Consider the following 25,831-nt stretch of genomic DNA (forward strand, 5'->3'; position numbering starts at 1 on the left):
TTTTGTAGCCTCCTGCCCGCGACATCGCCGGCAAAGAGGGTCCTTCCTCTTGGGCGAATCGCTCATCTAGGGAAACGGGCGAATCCGAGGGGTCTCCGTTAACTCTCTCGGTGCATTTGTAGCTGATCCTGCCCGCGACATCGCCGGCAAAGAGGGTCCTTCCTCTTGGGCGAATCGCTCATCTAGGGAAACAGGCGAATCTGAGGAGGATGACGACGACGCCTCAATACACGAGGCCCTGTCGAGTGAGGAAGAGGACTTGGCTCATGAAGATGCGACTGGTCAAATAGGGGGATCCCCTGCTCCTGCGGCGGTGTCTGCTGAGGATCGTTCCTCAGTGCGAGAGTCACCGCTTCAAAGAGAGGTTTCTGCTCAGCAAGTGATCTCTTCGAGAAGTCCTGAATGAACTTCCTATAATATCCAGCTAATCCTAAAAAGCTGCGAATCTCTGTCACCGTCTTCGGTGGCTCCCAATCAAGGACTGTCGTGACCTTAGCCGGGTCCACTGCTATACCCTCTCGACTGATGACATGGCCAAGAAATCTGACCTTTGAAAGCCAAAACTCGCACTTGCTGAACTTAGCATACAGCTGATGCTCCTGAAGAGTCCTCAATGCTATCCGCAGATGCTCCTCGTGATCCGCCTCCGACCTCGAGTAAATGAGAATATCATCGATGAAAACGATCACAAACTGATCTAAGAAGGGACGAAAAACCCGGTTCATCAAGTCCATGAATACCGCGGGTGCATTGGTCAATCCAAATGGCATGACCAAGAACTCAAAAGATCCATATCTAGTAAGAAATGCGGTCTTGGGAATATCCATCTCCCGAACCCGTAATTGATGATAGCCAGAACGAAGATCAATCTTCGAGAAATACTGCGCTCCCTGCAACTGGTCAAACAACTCATTAATCCTAGGTAGTGGGTACCTATTCCGGATAGTGACCTTGTTCAACTCTCTATAATCTATGCATAATCTCATACTACCGTCCTTCTTCTTCACGAAGAGGACCGGCGCGCATCCCACGGAGAATACTCCAGGCGAAATTAAACCGCTGGGCTAAAACACTAGGGGTGTTATCGTAGCGGATACGGTTCGGCATGATGATACTTATCAATATTGCCATTGATATCCATCGCTTCTTTAAAACGGATACGGATACGGATCACTCTCGGTAAGAAAAAATACTAACCATATCCGCACTTATCGGAAACGGATACGGATCGGATATTTGAGAATCGGATCGGATATGATCACGGATATAAACGGATATTCACGTATAATTAGAATTACAACCAATCTAATTAGACATAACTAGAAATACTAACCATATTCACGTATAATTAGAATTCACATATAATTAGAATTACTAAAATTGAGCACAAATCTATTAGACATAATCTTCATCCAAAACCTTCAGTAGCACAACCAATGACACAAACATTTCACAACACGACCATGGACCATGACACAACATTTCACAAGAGGACTAAAGTTCAGACAATCACGACACAATAAGTTCATACAAACCAACTAAAACAATAGTTCAGACAACTTCTCTGTTGCGTCCTTGTAGACCCATCTATAGAAATTAAAGAAGAAACATACACGCAGAACAAACTTTTGTCTAATACAGCAACTAGTTCGGTAAGGCCTCAAATACATTCCATCTTCATTTTGCTTTTCACTTTCAAACTTTCTTGTAGTAGTCAGTAAGTGCAGAGAACTGTAAGATTTGTTCAAACTTTCCAAAGTCAATCCATCTATATAGAAACATACATGCAGAACAAACTGTAGTCAGTAGTCAGAATCTGAAACCTTTAATAGAGCAAAAATTCACATAATTTTCTCTATTAAAGAAAAAGATGAATACATTCCAAAGTCAATCCATCTATATAGAAACATACACGCGGAACATAATTTGTTCAAACTTTTCAATTTTAAAGAAAAAGATGGAATTTGCTATAGCATGAAACATACACGCAGAGTTTCGATTCGACCTTATGCAGGCGAGATCCGACGAAGCGGGCGAGATCCGACGGCCTGAGGGCAAGATCCGACGGCCTGAGGGTGAGGGCGACGGTCTGAGGGTAAAAAATCCAATTTTTACCACTTAAAAGAGATTTACTAAGAAAATTATTGAGTGGGTATTAACTAAAACAAAAAACCCACTAGAAATTTGAAGGAAAAGTGCATGAAAATGGCAAATAAGAGCATGAAACGATTCTTTGACCAACCTTCGCTGATCTTCGCTGGCGAGTGGCGACTGTGAGATCGCCGGAAATAAGAGGAGGCGGCCTGATCGCTGGCGAATCACTGTCGAACGGCTGGTCCGCGTGTCGAACGCTCGCATGTGAACGTGTTCGCTGTCAATACGCCTGATCGCTGTCGAACGCGCTTGATCGCTGGCAAACGGGAAGACTGGAGTGGAGACTGAGAGTGAGATCGGCCTAGGGTTTGGAGTGGAGACTGAGAGTGGAGACTGGAGAGAGACGAGAGAGAGAGAGAGAGAGAGAGAGAGCAGAGATAGAGAGAGAGAGAGAGAGAGAGAGAGAGAGAGAGAGAGGAGAAATTCGGCCTAGGGCTGGAGTGGAGAGGAGAGTAAGTGGAGGTGGCCTGATGAATTTGAGAATCGACCTAGGGTTTTTTTGTTTTTAAGTTTCGGTTTTGGGTTAGCGGGTTTATAACTATGAATTTGAGACCTGATTACCCGAATCACTATTATATTGCGGATATCCATATCCGCAACCCTTATATCCGTATCCGCAACCCTTATATCCGTTACCGAATCCGTATCCGAAAAAAAAATCCGAAACCATATCCGAATCCGTATCCGTATCCGCCCGGTTTCAAAATTAGCCTACCATATCCGTATCCTATCGGATACGGATGCGGATCGGTTCAAATATATCCGAACCGTTTGGTACCCCTGGCTAGAAGGCATCAAAAATTGCAAATGACCCCCCAAAAATTATATGAATACAGAACTCTACCTCTCTCACCGGAGGTAATCCAGGTATGTCCTGAAAGACATCCTGATACTCTGAGACAACTCTAGTCTCCAATAACTCAGCACCATGATCCCGTCGCATCACCTCCTCGATGTACGCCAGAAATGACTCCGCAAATCAGTTGCCCTGAGAGGTGGCTACAATCATCTCGGACCCATCAGACACTCGCAGCTTGATTGTCTTCGCAAAGCAGTCAATTCTAATATGATAGGAAGACAACCAATCCATACCAAGGATGACATCGAACTCGGACATATGCAACACTATAAAATCAACATTGAACTCCGACTCATCTAAACTGACGGTACACCTCCTACAAACGCTCTCCAGAAGCGATACCTCACCTAAAGGGGTGGAAACAGATAAAGGGGTGTCTAGAGGCTGAGCTACGAGCTGGAGTCTAGCCATAAATGCATGTGATATGAAGGAATGCGAAGCTCCCGAATCGAAAAGAATACGAGCTGGCAAGGAATTCACAAAGAACATACCCTCCACTACGGCTCCGCTAGCTCCATGATCACGGGGAACTACTGCATAAACCCTGCCTGTAACTGAAGACTGCTCTGCTACTGGAGATGGAGAATATGAGACAATCTGTCCCTGAGGAACCTCCTGAACTGCTCGAATCTGCCCCTCAGTCCTCTGAGCTTCTGGTGGTGCCTCGAATCTGTTCTGCTGACCCTGACCTCTGCCCTGCTAGCGCTGCTGCTGGTTCGGACCCTTGCCCTGCTGGGCTCCTGCTGGTGTGCTACGACACTCCGATGCCTTATGCCCGACATTGTGACAGTTAAAACAAGATCCCTAGAACTTGCGCTGCTGATGCGCTCTCTGATCCTGCTGGAGTCCCTTCTTATAAGAGCCCTGATGCTGCTGCTGATGTCCAGAAAAGGATCTCTTGTTCTTTCCTTTATCACCACTCTGCACTGCCTTGGTCTTCCCTTCTTTATCCTTCTGGAACATAGTAGTCTCAATCTCCTGAGAAGTGGCAACCTCAGCTACCTCCCTAACTGAATAAAACCTCCTCGACACGAGGTACCATCGGAGATTAGGGTGAAGCCCTGCTAAGAACATCTGAGCCTGACGCTCTCCCGTCTGCCACATGCCTGTGAAATGTAGCAACTCCATGAACCTACTCTCAAAATCTGCCACTGTCATGTCCCCCTGGGTCAATCGGGACAACTCAAGCTCCTTCCTAGTCCGTGCTGCAGACGAAATGTACTGCCCATCAAAGAAGTATATGAAGTCCTCCCATGTGAGGGTCATCCTCTGCTCTGGAGTAAACTGCAGTCGGTACCATCTCCCGGCATCTCCCTTCAGACTATAGGATGCCGACCTCTGCTTCTGGACTGAATCTACACTGAGTATGTCAAGAATATTGCCCACATCCTCCTTCCACTTATGGGCTGCAAGAGGGTCTGGTGATCCCTGAAACTCTGGTGCCCTCATCTTCTGGTATCTCTCTACCATACGGAGCCAAGCCTCCTGCTCTGTGGCTCTATCTGGGACTGCTAGAGGAACAGCTGTAGGCGTGATCTCTGGGGATCTCTCTCTAACAGGAACGGCGGGTATCCCCTGCTGCTGAGCTACCGGTGGTGGTGGTGTTCGTGGTGCTATATGAGTCGTCACCAACTCCTCAATAGCTGTCATCCGGGCAATAAGAGGCGCCATGATATCCACCAAATACTGAGGAGCCTGCTGCGGCTCGGGTGGTACCTGCTGAGGTTCGGATTGAGCTGGCTGCTGCTCAGAGGGAGTCTGCTGTGACTCTGCCTGCCCAGCTCTCCGAGTACGAGGCCTACCACGTCCTGTCATCTCTCTGATCATAAGAAAATAAGAGTTTATGAGTCAAAATAGACCTCTATAAATAGCGTATCATAATATAATTTTCACAACATATAGTATTTGCACAAATACTTTAAACTTATACAAAAATAGTCGTTATAAAAAAAAATTCTCAAATTTTGAGATATACGCATATATCGTCCTCACTCATACTAGGAGATCCTTACGGACTCTATACACGAATCCTAAGAAACTCTATCCTAGCTCCACGACTCGACACAGGATGATCCTAAGGATACTGGAACTAGAGCTCTGATACTAACTGTGACGCCCCTGGGTTCACACAAGGCTGCAGTCTAAGGTGAAACCAAGAATGTCAAACCTGCCTTGCACCTCACCGTACAATAACATGTTTCACCATCACAATTAACATCTATCTAGTAGAGTCAACAATAGGTGTAGGTACAAAAACAAGTAAAAGATAGTGCAAGAAATAACTGATGAAGTGATAGTGATCACATAAATATATCATCATCCAACATACAGAAATACATAGCCAATGTCTGAATGGATAACTGGAATACTCAACAAGTCTCAAGTATAAATATCTGAGTAAAGGAAATAAGGCATACATCCTTTACAACATCTAGAGAATAGTCCTCAAATGACAAATAAATCTACAGTGGAGCTCCAAAATAAAACATAGCTAAAATAGACAACTGAACACTAAAGTGTGTCGCCATCAACCTGCGACTCTCCGGGCTCCTGGCTCGTTACCTGAAAGGGGGAGGGACAACGAGCGTCAAAGCGCTAGCGAGTAACATCACAACCAACCCCAAGGGAACATAATAGATCTAAAATCATTGATCTTACTAAAGAGGATTTTTAGTATTTAGGAATTTACAACACGAGCATAGGTACGTCGAGCGAAATAATCCAAACAAGGAAACCCTCATGTATATGCCTTGTATCTCAAATTATAAATCCCTAAACACTAAACCCGAGGTTCTAGTACAGGAGGCATTAATAAAAGAAATACAACTAATCTCAGGGCATAAGTACAGTGCCATGTCATAGCTTACATGAGCATCATGTTATTACTTACATGCATGCCATGTTATAATCTACATAAGTGTCATGTTATAAAACTCCTGTGAGAAAGTCATAAGCAGGGTCAAGAAATATGTCTGATACAGGGACTAGATACTGTAGTTTTCCAAACACATGGAATAAGTGGCAAGTGTCCAACACGAGGACAAGAATGGATTATAGTCCAACACGAGGACTTCTATGGATTATAGTCCAACACGAGGACTGTGTAACTGTGAAAAGTATATACGGACTGATATACATATTCTATACTCATCCGCATCTCGGTGTACATGTCTAAACTTGTGTCAAAAGTTAACCCACATGTACAGATAAATCATTAACATGGTAAACTAGGGTCAGGTTATCGAGGCGACCCCAAAAAGCAACTCAAACAGATCAAGAATCTGTAAAACATCTCATCAGTCGACTGATGTGTCGACTGATGACGTCAGTCGACTCATAAGTCGACCGATAAGGCTCAGGCAGCACAGCCTCAGCTCACCAGTCGACTGATCAGTCGACTGAGAAGTTGAGAAAACAAAATCAGCCCGTCAGTCGACTGATCGGTCGACTGATGACTGAAAATTTGCCCGTCGGTCGACTGATCAGTCGACCGATAGACTGCAGAAACTCTGCACAGGTTGCTATTTACACAAAATTCGATCTAAACTCATCCCCATCAATCCCAAGCATGAAAATACTGATATTAACATGTATGAACTAAACTGAAACGAAAATTTCATGTGTGAATACATAAACAAAACCCTAAACATGTGTATTTATGTTTTAAAACATTTTTAAAACAAAACTCATGTTAAATCTCATGTTAAAACAAAACTCATGTTAAATCTCTTATAAACACATTTCAGATCTAGATCTCTTTAATAAAACATTGTTGGTCCTTTTATAAACTGAGATGCTCAATACCCCACCTCATATACCATAAAGATTCATTCTTTGTACTAAAAATACGTTTCTGGCTAAATCAAAACTCATTAAATTCAATAAATCCGTGTAAAACAAAAGGGACAGAGTTGGGCGAGATGTTACTCGCCTCTGGGTGATGAACAACTCCTGGATCTGAGAGAGAGTGGACCCCCTTTGCTGCAATGTGAAGATTTCGACGAAAATCCTCCAAGTTCTTCCCCAAATTACCAAGAACAAGGCTAGAGTTTGAGATAGAGGAGATGGGGCTAGGGTTCTCTCAGATCTGAAGATGAGAGGGGTGAATTCGGGTGAAAAAGAATATATATGAACAGCTAAACCCGACCCAAACCCGAACCAAAACAAAACAGACCCGAAACCTAAAAACTGAAAATCAGCTTATCAGTCGACTGATGTGTCGACTGATCTGGAAAAATTCAGTTTTTGTGCATGTTTTGCTAATTTGCAAAACCAACGCACAAAACTCTACACCCAAACTCTCATATCATCTCAAATAACTTATTATCATGTATATCAATGACCTCAAGCTATTTATCATAAAAGAATTATTTATTTATTAATAATTCACATATATTCATATAAAAATTACGGGGTTCTACAGTTAGACTGGTTGATTGTTTCTCATTTGTATAGTTTAATTTGTGATCAAAGTGTTTGTGTTTGGATTGGACACTTTGATGTTAGTTTAACAGTGAAACAAGTTGAATCTCTTCGTATGCCTGTTCTTGACTCCTGAGAGTTTTTGTGTCAGGTTATACATATGAGATTTTAGTTAGATAAATGCTCAAGTACTACGTGTATGAGAAAATTCCACTTACTTTCATGACCATTTCATTACAAGTTCAATGTCCTTCACACACATGCTGTAAGTTTGTAGCATTTTCCAACGGTGCATCAACCATTCTGCTTCATTCAGAAGCGCATTACTGTTTTCTTTTTCCTTGTTTTTAAAGTTCCTTCAGCTTCACGTACCGCTAAAACTTTTGTAACGTGCAGGTCCTCGCTATTTCATTGAGGTATTATTCTGGTCATTCATCTCTAATTTGAGGTATGTAATCAATAGTTTACCTTTTTGGTAGCATATTCTAGGAATACTGAAATTACACCAAGTTCTGATATTCTCAGCATTCAATTTTATTTTCTTGTGTTGTTTCCCTCTTTATCAAATTATTTTCGAATAATTTACAGTTCTTATTCATGAAGTATCCCGGCTATGAAAAATCACAACGTGATGAAGAAAGAATTAAACACGTCAAGAAGAAAGCAATAGAATATCCAGAGAGCTTGAAATGAACCTGTTTGTGAAATTGGATTTGTTGCAGAGAGCTTGAAATGAATCTGTTTGTGAACCTGTATAACATTCTAATGGGAGTAATCTTGCTCCAATTTTTTTTTGATGCGTATGTATGTAGAATGACATTGTAGCCATTCAATATTTTGAAAGAATTTCACTTAAAAGAGTACAATATCTATGCCTGGTTTTGTTTCTGTTTCATTTTTTGATGATGGTTTGTTTATTATTTTGTTTATCTCCAAATGTGCATAGGTCAGAAATTTGCAGTGAACCTTTATAAACATATCAGAAATAGTAACCTGGTTTCTGTGTGCATAAGTCACTTAAAAGAGTACAATAGAATATGCAAGTTTCTACTACAACCACACTACATGTTTAGTATTCTCTACCATTTAGGTTATATGGGATGGGTCGGGTCGGGTAACCTGTTTAATAAACGGGTTGGATCGCATTGACCCATTTATTAAACGAGTCGGGTCGGGTCACACTTATACGGGTCGGGTCAAATTTTATATGGGTCGGGTCGGGTCGACCCGTTTGCCACCCCTAGCGCCAATAATAGTCAGCACGCAACGAGTTGAAAATGGACGCAGTTAAAACTTAGGCATCTTAAGACCTTTTCCCTATTTTAACCATCGTAATGGATGAAAAAACTGCTATGCATCCTTGAACGCTGATCTTAAAGCGTTCAAGAATCCAGGTTCAAACTTGCCTCCAAACAACCAGATGTCATGTACCAATGGATCCCTCAACACGCATACACGCTCTACAGTTGAGCTGCGCAGAACTGATACTAATCAACACGCACCGATACTCAACTGGCGCCAAGCTACACGCAACAAGAACCGTCCGTTAATTCTTGTCCAGTTGACAAAAAGCACAATCAAGAAAGCACATTGGGCAACAACCTGATTAGCCCACATTTTATATTTTCTTAATCATTTCTTAATCAAGACTTTCACTGAAATACTTGTCAAAACTTTGAATTACCAAGAAGAAAAAGAAAAGAGCCTACTTTGTTTGAGCTGGCTGATGAGATCACACCACGTACTGCACCGTGGAATCTCATATCGAAGTCAGCAAATATAAACTCAAAACCAATCATTACCATCTACTCCCATAATTTTGACAAGCATTCAGGACCAAATTCCACCAGAAATCAATTCCTTAATTCAAAACGAAACATGCATTTAGGAAAACCGAACTGATACAAAAGCTTTGTTTATCCTCCAGGCAAATTTAGTTCTATAACAGTGAATGAAGTTGAAATGGTTTGGATGACTTCAAGGGGCCAAAGCCTAGTGGCCATATTTCTGGAACTCCCACTCGCTGTTATCTGCATGTTTGTGAGGAATAAAATAAATCACACAGAGATACACACTAACAATACTGCTTAATAATATAAAATAAAGGGTTAATCGCACATAAACCCCTTGTACTATCAGTGGTGTAGCCAGTTATACCCCCTACACTGTAATATGCATTAAGACACCCTTTGATACTCAGATGGAGTCACTTTTCACCCTCATATAAGAGGAAGCGTAGCCTTTTTCTCAGTCAAACTGAGGGCAAAAGATACTTTATCATGTAATTCTCATGTGACATCTCAACCAAATGCAGTCTCAAGTTCAAGCTGTGTAAGCGCTAATAAAATATTTTAGGACATATAAGTGCGTATATACCCTCATAGTACAAAGAGTGTATCCGCACTTGATTGTAAATTAAAACATGATTTGAAATGTCTGCTTACCCAAAGGACAAACTTGCCGGGTCTTGAGCCACCTACTAATGCAGTGAAAGTGGAAGGCATGATTGCACACTCCTGTCAAGCGTATCATCACATTTAATTTAAACAGCAAAAAATATTGCTAAAGCAAAACGGCTACTGATTAAAACTCAAGAATAAGACAGCAAAGGGGGAACCCCATCTGTGTGAATCCTTTTAGTCAAAAGAAAATGAATTATTGAAGAAAACTGGGCCAGTTATAAATACTACTCATACACATAGGCAAAAGCCGGTTGGTTGTTGCATGTATCCCGATTTCATTTACCCACCCATGCACCCACAAAAAGATAATCCTCCAAAAGGTCTGAAGTTACTTTGGAAGCAAATACAGGATGTTTGATATTTAGAACAATACAATGTATCAGTAGCTGATACATTCCCAAACGATACAGATTTCCACTGCTTCCTTCACTCTAATTTTAATACTGTGGTTCCATACCTCTTACAGGCCAGCACAAGTACACTTNACCCCCCCCACCCCCCCACCCCAAAAAAAAAAAGAAAAAAAGAAAAAAAAAACGTACAAAAAAAGAGGCTTCATAAGTGTCCTTAAGATCAGTTAGCAAATTATTAATCTAACACAAATAGAGAAAACTAAAACAAAGAGAACTGAATAGGAAAACAGGAACTAGATCAAAGATCAACGAAAACACAATCATAAACAGCTAAATACTAACAATGCTAAGAAAGATATCATGCCAGAATATGAGATCACCAAGTGATGAGAAAAGTTACAGATGAGGGTATTAACAATTTTTGTTCATCAGGACATCTTAATGTGGCTAGGAAGCATATCAGGAAGCAACATTGCAACAATGTAGCACAAACTTACCCACACATACACAACACAGACATACCCAGATCCATTACTTGAGAACCAGACAAGAACCAGTAGATTATCAAAATGCAGCTCTAAACCACATGGATGGATCTGCTACAGTCAAGTCAATGGCAGTGGAAATTTCTCCATCTTAAATTATGAAGTTATGCTGGACATATAATAACTATATGATTTGATTAGTTATCGAGAAAATGATTTTATTGAATAGTAAGCCCACAATGTGAAAGTATTCTACCCCTAAGATAAGGAGTCCAAACTGCGTGATGGCAAAATTATTCAAATTTCCGAATATGTATGAACACCTGGCTATCAAATTATATTACAACCACCACCAAACCTCTTTACAAATTTAAATAGCCTGACCTATAGACATATCATGACAGTTACCACAATGATTAAATGTAAGCTTTTCAAACAATTAATAACAAGCACATGAGTGCAACATCTGTGAGTTCTACTCATGATACGCTTATAATTTTAAGTTTGTATAGCTAAAACCATTCAGTGAAAGGTAACAAGGAAAATATCTAACATTTCAGTGAGCATAATGGAGAATTTTAAACCCTACTCATTTCTCAAACAAACTCATGCAAGTATCAATAAATAACTGTCATAATAATAAGTTTAACATTCATCTAAATACTAGTTTATCAATTATGTTATGCAAAAATCAAAAATATCTCATAAGTACATAACACTCAACGGTTCTTTTTTTAAAATTTAAATAACACACATCGTCTAATCTTCAATGACGAAAGGAAAATTTAATTTTTACATAGTAATCAGATATACTTTTCAAACAAAACAGTCTTTGAATTAGATACAACAACCAGGAAGCCTTTATCTCTAAATTTTGGGATTAGCTACATCAATCCTATTCTTCCATTCAGTTTTATTAAGAGATATCTCCTTTATTAAAACCGCCGACATATCCTTCTTAATTCCTTCCATCGTCCAACCAAGTCCCCATAGACCTACCTCCAGTCTTCCATTCTCAATTAATTAGAGTCGTACCTTCTAAATGGTGCATTTAGTAGTCTCCATTGTACATGGTCAAACCATATTCATCGAATCTCTCATTTTATCCTAAATAACAACGAACATCTTGTGAATGCACTCAGTTCCATCATATATCTCAGTACATATTCACAGATGTCTATCATAACATCATTGCTGCTACAATCATTTTTGTGAATGTTTCTTGATTTTCACCATTCTGAGCCATAGAACATTGATGGCGATATAGTTGTCATGTTTTCCCTTCAGCTTCACAGATATTCTATGATCACATAGGACTCTAAAAGCACTGCTTTAATTTACCATTCCAATTTGATTTGATGAACCAATCATCCTAAATCTCACCATGTTGACGAATAAACAATCCCAAGTAGTAAAAGTGAATACTACATATAGCTTGACAATAAATGTGGTAAACCTTCATTTTTTCACATTTTTACATAAACTGCTTTCCATCTACCATGTTCTTATTCAGCTAATTTAAATCCTTCAGATTAAAAAACCTCTCTACATCTTTCTATTTTAAGAATTTTATCTTTTGTAGTCTTATTAACTAATATTATGTCATCTACGGATAACATACACCATGAATATGTACAATAAGCATGTCCACATCTGATGCAAAAAAATAAGGGCTGAAAGCTAATCCCTGGTGTAAACATGAGGTAAGAGGAACAAAATTTGTCTATCTATGAAATGTTCTCACGTTGTTGTTACTTGTTACTCTGATATATTTTTAATGACATCAATATGGTTAGTAGATAATCGTTTCTAATCTAAAATCCACCATATTATCGCCCTCAAATTTCTATCACAGGTACTTCCTAGCTCAATAAAAATGTATGTGTCGTGGATCATACAATAAAGGTAAAAATCATGGAGTATTGGAACGTTTAAGTTAGACTAATGTCTTTAGCAGCCAAAAAGTTGATCTTCAAGTTAAGCTTCGTGCCAATCTACAAATCTATAAGCATAAACTACCTAGAAACAACAAATCGAATGTTTTGTTGTTAGTTAATCATGCATCAAATGCCTCAAAGACTGTACTTCAACTTTTTTCTAAAATTGGTTAACTTACCGAAAACTTAACGCATGGATAAACAACATCAGACCATTTATTTATTCCTGAATAATTATGTCTACGATATCATATCTAGCAATCTACTATATCATATCTGGTAACATGGATTTTTAATATAAATCTAGACCGTGCCAACTTAGCTGTCATACTACACCTCAAAAGAACATCAATTGTAGCAGAAAAGTAGAAGTGGGAAATTAGTTAAATAAAACGAAATAGTTTTAATGTATAAACAATGGCAAATATGGAAATTGAGGAAAACTGAACTCGATGCATGTACTGTATCCTATACCTATAGGTGTGAAAGACTATTTAGATCTACTCGTCTCATTAAATTAACATGTTAAAAAGCATATGACAGTGGTTGAGATATCTGTGAGAGTTATATAATACTTGCTAACTTTCTCATCTAGGTTGCATGGGTAGGGGTGCGGGTACAGGAAATAAAAAATTTGTAAAAGGTAGGGTACTGGGACACTGCTATAAATATGCATGTTATGTGTATTGATCGTATTAAAATTACATAAGATAAACATTGTTTTTTCATTTATATCAGCTCAATATATAAGAAATAGAAGTGAAGTGCAGAATGCCAGAATATAATCCAGGCAAAAAGTGTATGTGAGAAGTGTTTAAATTAAAACATGTATTACATACTGAGTATACGTCGGAATAAACACATGCATATATTCAAAAAGTGTCCAAGAGGTTTGAGTAGGTGTACGTGTCAGGTATAGGTACGACTTCCTAATAGAAATACCCGGGTAACATAGATTTTCAGTCTTTTCTACTTTTCTTTTATAGATCCATCCAAATTATTATAAGCCTTGTTGATTTTGAAATAATGACTTAAAAAGTATCCCAAGTCCTAGCTTAAGGATGTCCAAGTGCCATGGTATACTTGGGATTTAAGTATAGGTCCAATTGAAAATACTCCTTTAGCTCATTAAGTCATCATCATAAATAAAAATATATAAGAACTTTTATCATAGAAAAAGTTTGTAACAACCACTACAGAATGTGCCTTTGTATATTTATTTATACCTTTGATCCAATTTATTACGTGTCCTTCGACTCAAACTATAATTTATTTCATTATAACCACAACCTTTTTCTTTTGATATTAGTTATGTTCAAGTAAGAACAAATAACTTTCGTTATGGAACCATAGTACCTTTTTTGCTAATTTAAGGTCCTTTATTTGGGTACATTAGTGCAATTAAGGCCCAATTATCTCTTTTAAGTTCATAGCCAATAATCCACTAACCCCTCAAAACTCAATTCAAGGAAATCCCTACCGAAATGATGTTTTTCAGTTTTGGTTGATCCCATCTTCTGCAAGTTTTCTGCAAGTTTTCCTCTTGTGACAAAATCACTTCTTTCACGAATAAATATATCCGCACCCCTGAGAAATATCAACAAACTCCTCTCTCTCTCCATCTAAATTATCTACTCAAGCATCTTTATTCCTCTAATGTTTATCTATTTGAGTGAAAAGAAAAGGGAACAGAAGTTTCTTAAATCAGCAAAAAAAGAGCATGTGAAAATTTGGTTTTCTGGAGTTGTTCTCTCTTGGGTCTAATGAAGGCAAGTGTTCATTTCATCTTCCATTGATTTTCTTTGTTTTCTTAGTTTTTCTTTTCCATATAACCATTTTTTGTTCAATAACTACATCCAATCTGATACATTCGAATATTCTTATACAATCCTCAAATCTTGCATCTCTTGTTCTTAACATCAAATTCTCACCTATTATCCAATCCTTAAAATAGTTCTCACATTCCATATGCTTTTAATCATTATTATTATCATACAAAAAAAATATGTTGCGATGTTCTTTATATTTTTTAGTACTATTGGACAATGGGTTAATTGACATATTATAGTAATTATTAAATCCTAGTTCATGTTAAAGTTCTTCATGTGATATATTAGCTGCTTATGCATAGCTAGCCACAAATTTTGGAACGATCTCTTGAAATTATGCATGGTTAAATGAGACGTATTTCTAGATTGTTCAAGTGCCAATCTAATGTTTCTATTGTAGCTTGGCATTTTTAGTTTGGCTATTAATGGTACAAATATCATTGTTTTTAAGAGTTATTTTTTCTCACAGATATGTATATGGAGCCAGTATAAAGCACAATAGAATTTTGACTAGAGGTAAAGCTTACAAGTAATAAAATGTCCTTAGATAGTTTTCCCAAAAGATTAGCTAAGTTTTCTTTTTAATGTGATTGACATGGTTTTTCAGTAGATATTTAACAAGAGAATAATAGAGTCTTCTGTTCAATATTGTATTGTGATTGACATATATACAAAATATAAAACTCTTGCTTGATCACGTAGTGACATCTATTAGGAAGATCGAGCATGAATACATATCCCGTTAAGGTGTGAATTATAACCTTGACCTAGCGACATCGACTATGTAATTTATGATCATTGACCGGTACCTCTTCTAGTATCAAGTTTAGAGTTCATGTTTTCCGGGATACCATATCATAGGGATTCAAGTGCCTAAATAGGCAAGACCATCGTAGTATTGTTTATGAAAATCACTTGAACAATTAGTATACACCATTTAATGCACAGTTGAAAGTTAAAAATGATATCATGGGGTTAGCTAATGGGAAGTTAGAGAATAAAGACCAAAAAATCTACATAAATGGTATTTTTGTCATCCAGATATTCATGTATTAGGACCATGTTTAACAAGGCCAATTGCCGTAATTATTTTTAACATGTTGCCATGTCCTCGGGGGCCCACAGGAGGCCGTCTTTTATACATGAGACTTTTTCTTCTCTAATTCAAATAACATAAATAAAAGATGCCAACTTTGCGTGTTTCTAGATATGCTAGCCTTGGTTGATTGTATGCGTTGATATTCCTATTATGACACTCATTTCTTTTTATATTCTTCCTTAGTGTCTGTATTTAATATACATAGATGTAGCTTTTCCTTTACATAAAGTACTTCTTTTTACATTTGTGAGGGTTATATTTTAATATCTTAGTTTTTACTTCTCATCTCCTACCTTGAAGCTAGCACATATCCCGTGCCTGTTTCCACATCACATCAACTTGTCAGTTTTCATGCTAGTTATTATATCTTGTACTCTTTCTACTTTCCCAATTACTGTCAGTTCTTGAATATTGTATACATGCATTTTCTTTATTCCATTATTTCTTTGGAACACTTGTTGGATTGCTCTGACAATCCTGAAATTGTCGCCCATCTTTTAGGTGGTGTTTTGTTACATGAATGGATCAGGTAATATGGACGGATCAGGAGAGGATGCCATTTACAGGTTGTTAGTGAGAGGTATGACTATTGTATCATAGGATTTCAGTATATTTTTGAGAGAGTTCACAATTGGATGTATAGACATGGTGCCTGGTTTTAAATTTACATAATGGATTGTTGGACGCTTAGAGAGATAATTGTGTTCATTAGTTTCCTGGTTTCATTTAAGGATAAATTGCTTCAAGGCCCCAAAAATGAAAATACAATGTGACCCAGCCCCCTGTATTATTTTTCATGTGTATTAGCCCTAAAAAGAAAAAGTTAATGTGATTCTACCCTTTTACAATTTCCAAGAGAATTAATTCCCAAAAAACCCCAAACTACCCTCTTCTTCTTCTTCTTCTTCAGATCTTCTCCTTCTCCTCTCATCCCCTCTTCCACCGTCTCCAACCTCGCTGGATACCTCCAACACCGCCGCCACCTCCGCCTCCCCTCGACCTCGTCGACTCCATCCTCAGTCGTAGCCCCCGCCGCCACCATCGCTACCCTTCTTCCTCTTCTTCTTCTCCTTCTCTGTCTACCCCCTCTTGAGTTTTGAGGGCTCCGTTCTCTCCCCCGTCGCTCCATCCCCCCGAGATAGAGCAGATCTCCGTCGCCTCCATCGCCACGTCAGCCCCTCCCCTCCACTCTCTCCCCGTTGTCAAATCCTTGGGCGGGTCGGGATCTGATTCTGGCGGCCTATCCGTCGGCGTCGGAGTTGGTTAAGGGGATCGCGGCCGAGTGTGGGGTTGTTTTTGATGAGGTTGACTGAGGGGGTGTAGTCGGGGTTGGGGTGGGTCGTGGGCGGTTGGGATTTGGAGGTAGCGGCGGAAGGTATGGAGACGTGATTCTTCCTCTGTCGTGAAGGCATGGACGAGACAGTGTTGAGTTTAGTTGATCAAGAAGCAGACAACCACTCATAGATTGACTTTTTGGGGGGCCAACGTCTCGTTGACTATGGAAGATCAGATCACCGCTCCTCTAGTTCTCTGATTTGAAGTCATTGCGCCGCAAATGTATCTGATGCACCGCCAATTATACAATAGACTAAAATTATTACTCATAATTATGTGTTACTTTTTTAACTTTTTTTTTCAAAAGAAAAGTTTATTCTAGTAGTGTCGTGTGAGTGTGATGATACATAGATATTAGTATTTTAGTCTGTATTGAGTAACATGTTCCTTTTTGCATGAGATCAGGATAACATGTTCCATTTTGTAATTTATTTGGTAAATATCATCAGAAACATGTTAACTTTCTTTGTTCGTTTGTTAAGTTACACTGGTAACATGTTAATTTTCACAGTTCGCTTGCTAACTATAATACGTAGCATGTTAACTTTAATTGGTAAATTGATAATTATATTCAGTAAACTGTTAATTATAATTCATTATCCGTTAACTGTTATTTGTAATCCATTATCCGTTAACTTGTATTTCGGGTCATATACACGTTAATATAGTTCTCATTTAACATGTTAACTATAATACATAGCATGTTAACATAATCCGTTAACACATTTAAATAGAACTATAATACGTAAATTGATAACTATAATACGTAGCATCTAACACGTTGTTGTTAAAACTTGTTTCTCAGCCACGCCGTTGTTAAAACCATCTGGATCACTTAACATAGGTGTGATTGTTGTTAAAACCACCTGGATCACTTAACATAAGTGTGAATATGTGCTAATTCTTCTTCTTCACAAGAGTTAACATGTTATCCACAAGAGTTAACATGTTTACCACAAGAGTTAACATGTTAGCAACAAGAGTTAACATGTTATCCACAAGATTTAACATGTTATCCACAATAGTTAACATGTTAGCCATAAGAGTTAACAAATTAGCCACAAGAGTTAACATGTTATCCACAAGAATTAACATGTTAGCCACAAGAGTTAACATGTTATCTACAAGAGTTAACATGTTAGCCATGGATTGAGCTCGATGATTTTAACATGTTATCTACAAGAGTTAACATGTTAGCCATGGATTGAGCTCGATGATTTTAACATGTTATCTACAAGAGTTAACATGTTATCCACAAGAGTTAACATGTTATCCACAATAGTTAACATGTTAGGCCAAAAAATTAACAAATTAGCCACAAGAGTTAACATGTTATCCACAAGAATTAACATGTTAGCCACAAGAGTTAACATGTTATCTACAAGAGTTAACATGTTAGTCATGGATTGAGCTCGATGATTTTAACATGTTATCTACAAGAGTTAACATGTTTAGTAATTTAATGTCAACTCTCTTTAATGATAACTGTGAATCTCTATTAGTTGCTTATTATGTTTGCGTGTTTAGATGTTAGCTTTCATGTTTTAGATTTTAACCCTCCGTAACTTATTGCTTGCTATGTCATCGTTAGTGATAACAGCACAATTACATACCCGAAACTACTGTATTTGCTCCGCGGGGGAAGACTCGATGACAAAGTAGTAGAGGTCATCTTAGATAGATTACAGCAATGGTTGTAGTTGCAGGAGAACGTTGCCTTAAACAATCAGTATGAGATTGTATTTATATATTTCTGCGTAAGATCAATCCTCATATAATTAGTTAACATCTAAGCTCTTATAGTTAACATGTTAACCACAATAGTTAACATGTTAAAATAACCGTTAGTCACAACAATGAACATGTTAGCCACAAAAGTTAACATGTTATCCACAAGAGTTAACATATAGCCACAAGAGTTAACATGTTATCCACAAGAGTTGACATGTTATCCACAAAAATCAACATGTTATCCATAAGAGTTAACATGTTATCCATAAGAGTTAACATGTTAGCCATAACAGTTAACATGTTAAACACAAGAGTTAACATGCTAACTACAACAGTTAACATGATAAATATTATGGTTAAAATATTAACTATATGAATTTGAACCATGTTCACATGTTAAAGACCGCTCTTTCTTAATATCTTAATTTTGTATAACAGCATTCACTCTATTCCTAATTGTTCGCCATGATATAGTTGACCACTTTACTGTAAAGAAGCAACAAAATCGTTTGTGAAACAATCAACAGATTTGGTGGTAATATCCCAATCTCATCTTTTGGTACACTATGATTCTCAATTATATTTAGGGATTAGGTAAATGTTAACAGTCAGTCAACTATAGTTTACATATATTAGGTAAAACATAACAGTTAATCTACAAAACTTAGTACTTAAAAGAATAAAGATAACAATTACTCAATTATACTTATATAGAACAACTAAACATTAACAATTAATCGGCTATAGTTCACATGTAATAGGTAAAACTTAACAGCTAATTAACAAAACTTAACATTTAAAAGAAAAAAATTAACATTTACTCCACTATACTTAACATGGAACAAATAAACGTTAACAGTTAATTTTTTTATAGTTTACATTACTAACACTGTAAAAATTGAACTAACATGATACACCACTATAAAAATTGAACTAACATAAATTCACTTTATTCTTAAATACTTCCGTTCAAATCATAAAGCAATGGCATAAAACCAAACCTACATTCTCCACAATCAAGCTCTCCTCCACCCTAGCCTTCTTCTCCTCCACCTTCTGAGACCTCGTCATCTCGCAAGCAACACAAACTCCTCATAACTCCTCATAACTGAGCTCACCATCAGATCCATGAAATAGCTAAACTCAGTATCATGTACAATCTCCTCATAACTCTCAAAGAAAGAAACCAAAATCTCTATTTTCTTTGTTTACCCACTAAAGCTCACAAATTGCTAAAACCCACCAAAAATAAATCACCAAGGGGGGGATCAGACCCAATCTCTGCTCTTCTTTTATTTGTACACTATAAGCTCACAAATTGTTATAACCCACCGAAAAAAACATCACCAAAAAGAGTAAACCAGCTCCAATCTCTGTTTTCTACATGTTTTTTTTCACTTATAGCTCACAACTTGCTAAAAACGTCCATCAAAAATCAACACAAAATGAGAGAAAAAAAGGATAGAAAGCAACTCAAAAGGATGCACACATGCAGATAGGATAAATTTGAACCCAAAAGACTTCAGCTTTTCAAAAAACAAGAAGGGGCCTTATTCCCCCCCACCACCACCTCCGACCACCCCACCACCGATCCTACCACCACCAAACTCGGCCAATCCCAGCGATTCCAGCGACCCCATCCTATCCCTAGATTTCTCCAGATCTAGCGATTCCAACGAAAGAAGAAGAGGCGGCGCGATGGTGGCGGTGGGGTCTACGACTGAGAATGAAGTCGTAGAGGTCGAGGGGAGGCGGAGGTGGAGGAGGTGGCGGCGGTGTTGGAGGTTCCCAGCGAGGTTGGAGAGAGAGGGTGGAAGAGGAGATGGGTTTGTTGGAAGAGAAGAAGAGATCTGGAGAAGGAGAGGGGTAATTTGGGGATATATTCTCTTGGGAATTGTAATTGGGGCTAAATCACACAGAGTTCTCATTTTTGGGGCTAATACACATGAAAAATAATACAGGGGGCTGGGCCACATTGTATTTTCATTTTTGGGGCCTTGAAGCAATTTTTCCTTCATTTAAATAACAAAATTCTTAGTAGTTCTCGGTTTGTTTTATGGATTATGAATAGTACTAGATTTTATTTATTACTTCTATAGGCGTGAATGTGGCTACGAGAGAGGGGTTCGCTTTCTACAGTTACTTCGCCGGCCAAGTCATGTGCCCTTCATTTGTGATTTTGGGACCAGGACGTGACAAGGTTACCGCAAATAGGTCTCATTTTGATAATATGAATAGTCTAATTCACCTTGATGGAAGAAACAAACTAGCATACTATGATGGCATTTACAATGACCTTGTTATTGAGAAGTAAAACATTTCAAGACTGCAAGGCTTAAGTTTTGATATTATGTACCTACACCATCTGTCAAGAAAATGTTGACGAGCATTTTAAGCACAAGATTACATAGTAACAGTGAAATGTTACAACCTGTAAACAAATAGTAGACCTATACACAATCAGTCATGTAGATAAAGTGTTCAAACTCAAAAGATTGGTGCCCAATCTGAATTAGGTTATCAAGCTTAATTCCAACCTTAACTTCAACATATCTTAGTCTCTACCATGAAAAGAAATCAAAATCAACACATGATGCAACATCTCCATGGGATATCCCCTCACAACACCCCCAATTCTAAAATACCAGCAATTAAAATAGTCATCAATCATTGGAATTATGTCCCCAAAAAACTAAAAGTAACGCCAGACTCGATTAAACATACTTGCCAGAATTACCAATCCATAACCTCAAATAACCCACCAAAAAAAAGAGAAAAATAAATTTCAAACTGTAAACTAGAAACCTGTGAGTATAAGCACAGAGGAAGAAGCTTAAAACTCTTGTTGTATTTCACGATCATGCTAAGTATTAGTTATTTGATTAAATACAACAACAATAACAACAACAAAGCATTTATCTCAAATGTTTGGGGTTAGGTACACAAATCCTATTCTTCCATTCCTATATATTATGGGCCACCTCCTCCATTAAGTTAGTCATTATAATATCCTTCTTAATTGCTCTCAACCAAGTTCCTTTAGGTCTACTCTAGATCTTTTTTTTCCCCACTAACTATAATATTATCACTTTTCCTAACAGATGCACTAAGAGAAAAGTGATAATATTATAGTTAATACGCTTTATTTAATCAATAAAGCATATTATCATCACAATCATATGCCAGTATATTATTCACATATTCGAAGTTGCACTCCTGGAAATCACATGGGTAAACAAAATCAACAGCCATGAAAGCACGTTAACAACCAAGTTACTATCCTAAGTTTCAGGTTCCTTCGAAATTTCTACTTAAATGATCAAGATTCAAAGTTCAAAGCATACCCCAAGCAACGGTACACTCCTCGCTCGTTGCACTAGCCTGATTCGCCTGGCACTCAATGCCTGCCCATGTTCACAGAGAAATGCATCAGAAACTAACAAAACCCTAATCCTGACAAGACAAAACTGAACAAAAATCAAAAACAGATTGACAACGAACGAACTCACAGAGATCCATGATGTGGTTCCTACAGATCGCGCAGTTGTCTACCACAATATCTGCACCGAAACTCTAATCAGTAACCAAATCCGAAACCCTAACCCTAATTCAAGAGGGGTAATTAAATCAATCTAGGGTTTCAAAAGAGATCGCCGTCTTCTTACCCCAGGCCCAGAGAGCGACGGCGTTCCACTTCTTGATCTCGAACCGCTTCGGCTTCTTCGTCGAGGACGACGGGCCCGCGACGGCGGCCGAGCTCGAGCCCTCGCCCGAGGGAACCATGTTGATGTCCGTCTCCAGAGACGCCATCAGCAATCGATCGACGGAGAGAAGATCGAAGATACTGGAACTGATCGAGATAGAAGGAGATCGCGATAGGAGCCCAAAAGAACAAAAAAGTTGCCAAGGGTTTTATAGATAGACGAGCGATATTTATCGTGGAGGATCGGCAGATTGTTTCGGCCCGTGTCGGGCTCGGACCGGGATTATATCGCTACAGGTAAACTACGTGCGGGTGTATGTATGTCAGATTTTATGCGTGTTCATGAAAACTTAAATAAATGTTACGAGGTTAAATTTAGGGGTGTCCAAAAAGTCCGCCGGCTAGTGCAACGAAAATAATAAAATAATCATCATTAATCATTTTAACTATCATCTCAGTACATTATGATAAAGAGATAGAGAAAACAAAAATAATAAAATAATCCACATCATATTTTAATAAAAAAAAAGAAATAGAGAAGGGTATTATGGTCTTCACATATTTTAATCACTTGGTTTTTGTGTTTTGGGGGCTCAGAGAACAGAATCTTTATTTTTGGGGGTAAAACACACGTTGACAAAGTCTTGGGGGTGGGAAGCACGTTTTCTTGGCTTTTGAGGGCTGGAAGCATTTTTCCCTAAGGGGCTGTTTGTTTGCCTAAAAAGAGAGGGAAATCAAAGAGAAGGAAACCTATTTCTAAGAAAAATAGGTTTTGGGATTGTTTGGTTGGCTAAAAAAAAGAAAATTAAAGAAATGGATATGAGATGGGATGAGTTGTCACCTTATTATAGGATGATGTGAGTGATTTTTTAAGAAAACTTGTTTTGATGTTGTTTGGTTGGCGGAAAAAATAAGAAAATGAATTATAAGAAACATATTTCTTGTAATAGGTTGTTTTCTTTTGTTTGGTTATTTCTTAAAAATAAGAAAATAGGTGAGATGAGATGAGTTGTCATTATATTATTGGATGATGTGACCCACACTTAAGGAAATTATTTTCCTAGCTTTTTGGGAGGAAAACAAAGAAATGAAATGTTAATGAGATGAGATGAGTTATCACAATCTTATTGGATGATGTGAGTGATTTTTAAATATGAGATGAGATGAGTTGAGTGATGTTGTGGATGAAAATAATATTTTATTAGATGTGGTGGATGTGATGGATGAGTTGTTGGATGAAAATAATATTTTATTAGATGTGGTGGATGGGTTGTTGGATAAAAATAATATTTTATTAGATGTTGTGGGTGCGTTTTAGGAATGAAAATGTGTGAAATTGTACTTTTTGAGATTTCTTGGTTTTCATTTCTATTTTTTGGTTTTTTAGGAAATAACCAAACAGTCCCTTAATATAAAGAAGAAATACTTTACAGAGATGTCGAATCGCTCTCTAAATAGAGGACTGGCCTTGAAGAAATTATGTCTACCTACAGTAGTGCTGGATATACACAATACTTTTGAGGATGAGACGATTGTAGTCTGAAGAAGCACTCTCTTCTATTGAACATCTCGACTACCATTCACTTCGTCAAAATCTCCAAAACTAGCACTAAAGAACAAATTTTGATTTTCGGTGCCTTTTAAATGCTTATAGGAGGCCGTTTATATAGGGTCTTATGAGCTGAGGGGCCAGAGAGGGCTTTGAATGACAGTGTTGGCTAGTGTTAGCAATGTTTATATGTCTACATTTACTGTCATTCAAACTTTGTAAAGTTCGTAACGTACAAAACACTCAAGCCAAAAAAAATGCATCACATGCAAAAGGAGCTCATGCTAGCACACGCGTTAGACCACGTGTCGGACCATGCGCCAGCCTACGCATCGGACCCACTCACTAGAGTTTGTACACTTGCGCCTGCTTGCATGCTCGCTAACATGCCAATACGAGTGTGCATTTTAACATTTTTGTTATACTATATATAACAGTTATGTTAATTTAATCAACTTAAAATACATTCAATTAGTCAATGTGAAACTAATACTCACATAATACTGATTAAACATGTACTACTAATTAAACACTTTTTCAATTAGTTAATGTAGGACTAATACTCACATACTACTAATTAAACATGTTTTTACCTATAAAATTGAATCATATAATCGGTATCCTTCTAAATAATATTTTTCACATAAGATCTCCAATATTCCATTTATATCAACAATCCCTCATTGTTTCATAGCTGAAAATAAAGAAGAATAAACATACCATGCTTTCAGAGAGGGTATTTTCCAATTTGAACATTCTATATAGTTATCCAATTTTATCAGAAGAGGTACGAAGTGAAACTAAATCTTGAACTTGAACCTTTGATGTGGTGATGTTTATTGGTAACAACATGATATCGAGTATATATCAATTATTAGATTTGACGCATTATAGCCATACATCTTTATACTTTTCATGAATATTTTCAAGAAATAACTCACGTCCTTTAATTGCAGCTAGGACCGTCTATTTGGCATGTGGCCCAGACCCCGTCAAGTTAGCCCCGCCTGAACCTAGGAAAAGCCAGAAAAACCGAGCCAAACCGAGCTTCGAGCTTGGATCCAGGTTGGTTTGACGAAGCTCGATCCAAGCCTGACCCGAGTTCCATAGTGCTTGCTAAAGAAACGTCGCTCTAGGGTCAGACTATTATTGCTCTTACTCATCATAATACTATTAAATATTATTTTTAAAGATTATATTTAATAAATATGCATGTAGATATGGTATAAGTACTTCTCAGCCTATAGGTTCTACATGCTCTGAACAGGGCAAAGGTAAGTTTTTTGATAGGCAAATGATGATAGAGAGGCTAACGAGTATGGGTTGTAGCCATGGATCAGGATCATAAACAAGGAAAATTACTAAAATTGAATAATATTTAGCTGCACCTTTAGTTAAACCTCAAAATAATGTTAATTTTGATATTTTACAACAGTGGAGAGTATACAGAACAGTTTTATATTATGTGCTTTCCATCATGGATCGTGACTTACTAACAGTACAGGTTTCTACCATAGCTTCAGAATCTGCCTTCAACACATCAGGACGTTTGATCAATGATCACAAAATATCGTTGGATCCATCTATTATACATGTGGTAATGTGCTTACAAGATTGGTAGAGTACGAGAAGAGAACTTAAGGCATCAACCAAATAGCTAATATTGAAGATAGACGTAATGAGTTGACGATAAGAGATAAAAAGTAGAAAGTTATTTGTAATTTTTATTTTTTTAACTATAAATCTATGGTAAAATATTTTGTAAAGAGTTACAAATGATACTCTATAGATGAGGTACCAACCTAGTTGTGATGTACTCGTGTATTGTGATGAGACTATTTCTAAAAAAAATTATAATTGTTAGTGATTAATAATTAAAATTTTTATTTTTTATTATTTTAATTTCTATAAAC

General features: G+C 37.7%; 1 protein-coding gene across 1 annotated transcript; it reads right to left on the minus strand.

Annotated features, from left to right (window-relative positions):
* LOC109844953 (RING-box protein 1a) lies at positions 9,216-22,581 on the minus strand. Its single transcript, XM_020414136.1, has 5 exons — positions 22,332-22,581; positions 22,176-22,226; positions 22,011-22,070; positions 9,880-9,951; positions 9,216-9,465 (listed from the first exon to the last, which is right to left on the minus strand). The coding sequence occupies exons 1-5, from the start codon at positions 22,474-22,476 to the stop codon at positions 9,428-9,430; spliced, it is 366 nt and encodes a 121-aa protein (XP_020269725.1). The 5' UTR covers positions 22,477-22,581; the 3' UTR covers positions 9,216-9,427.

This window comes from Asparagus officinalis, chromosome 6, assembly GCF_001876935.1.
Source record: "Asparagus officinalis chromosome 6, Aspof.V1, whole genome shotgun sequence".
Lineage (NCBI taxonomy): Eukaryota > Viridiplantae > Streptophyta > Magnoliopsida > Asparagales > Asparagaceae > Asparagus > Asparagus officinalis.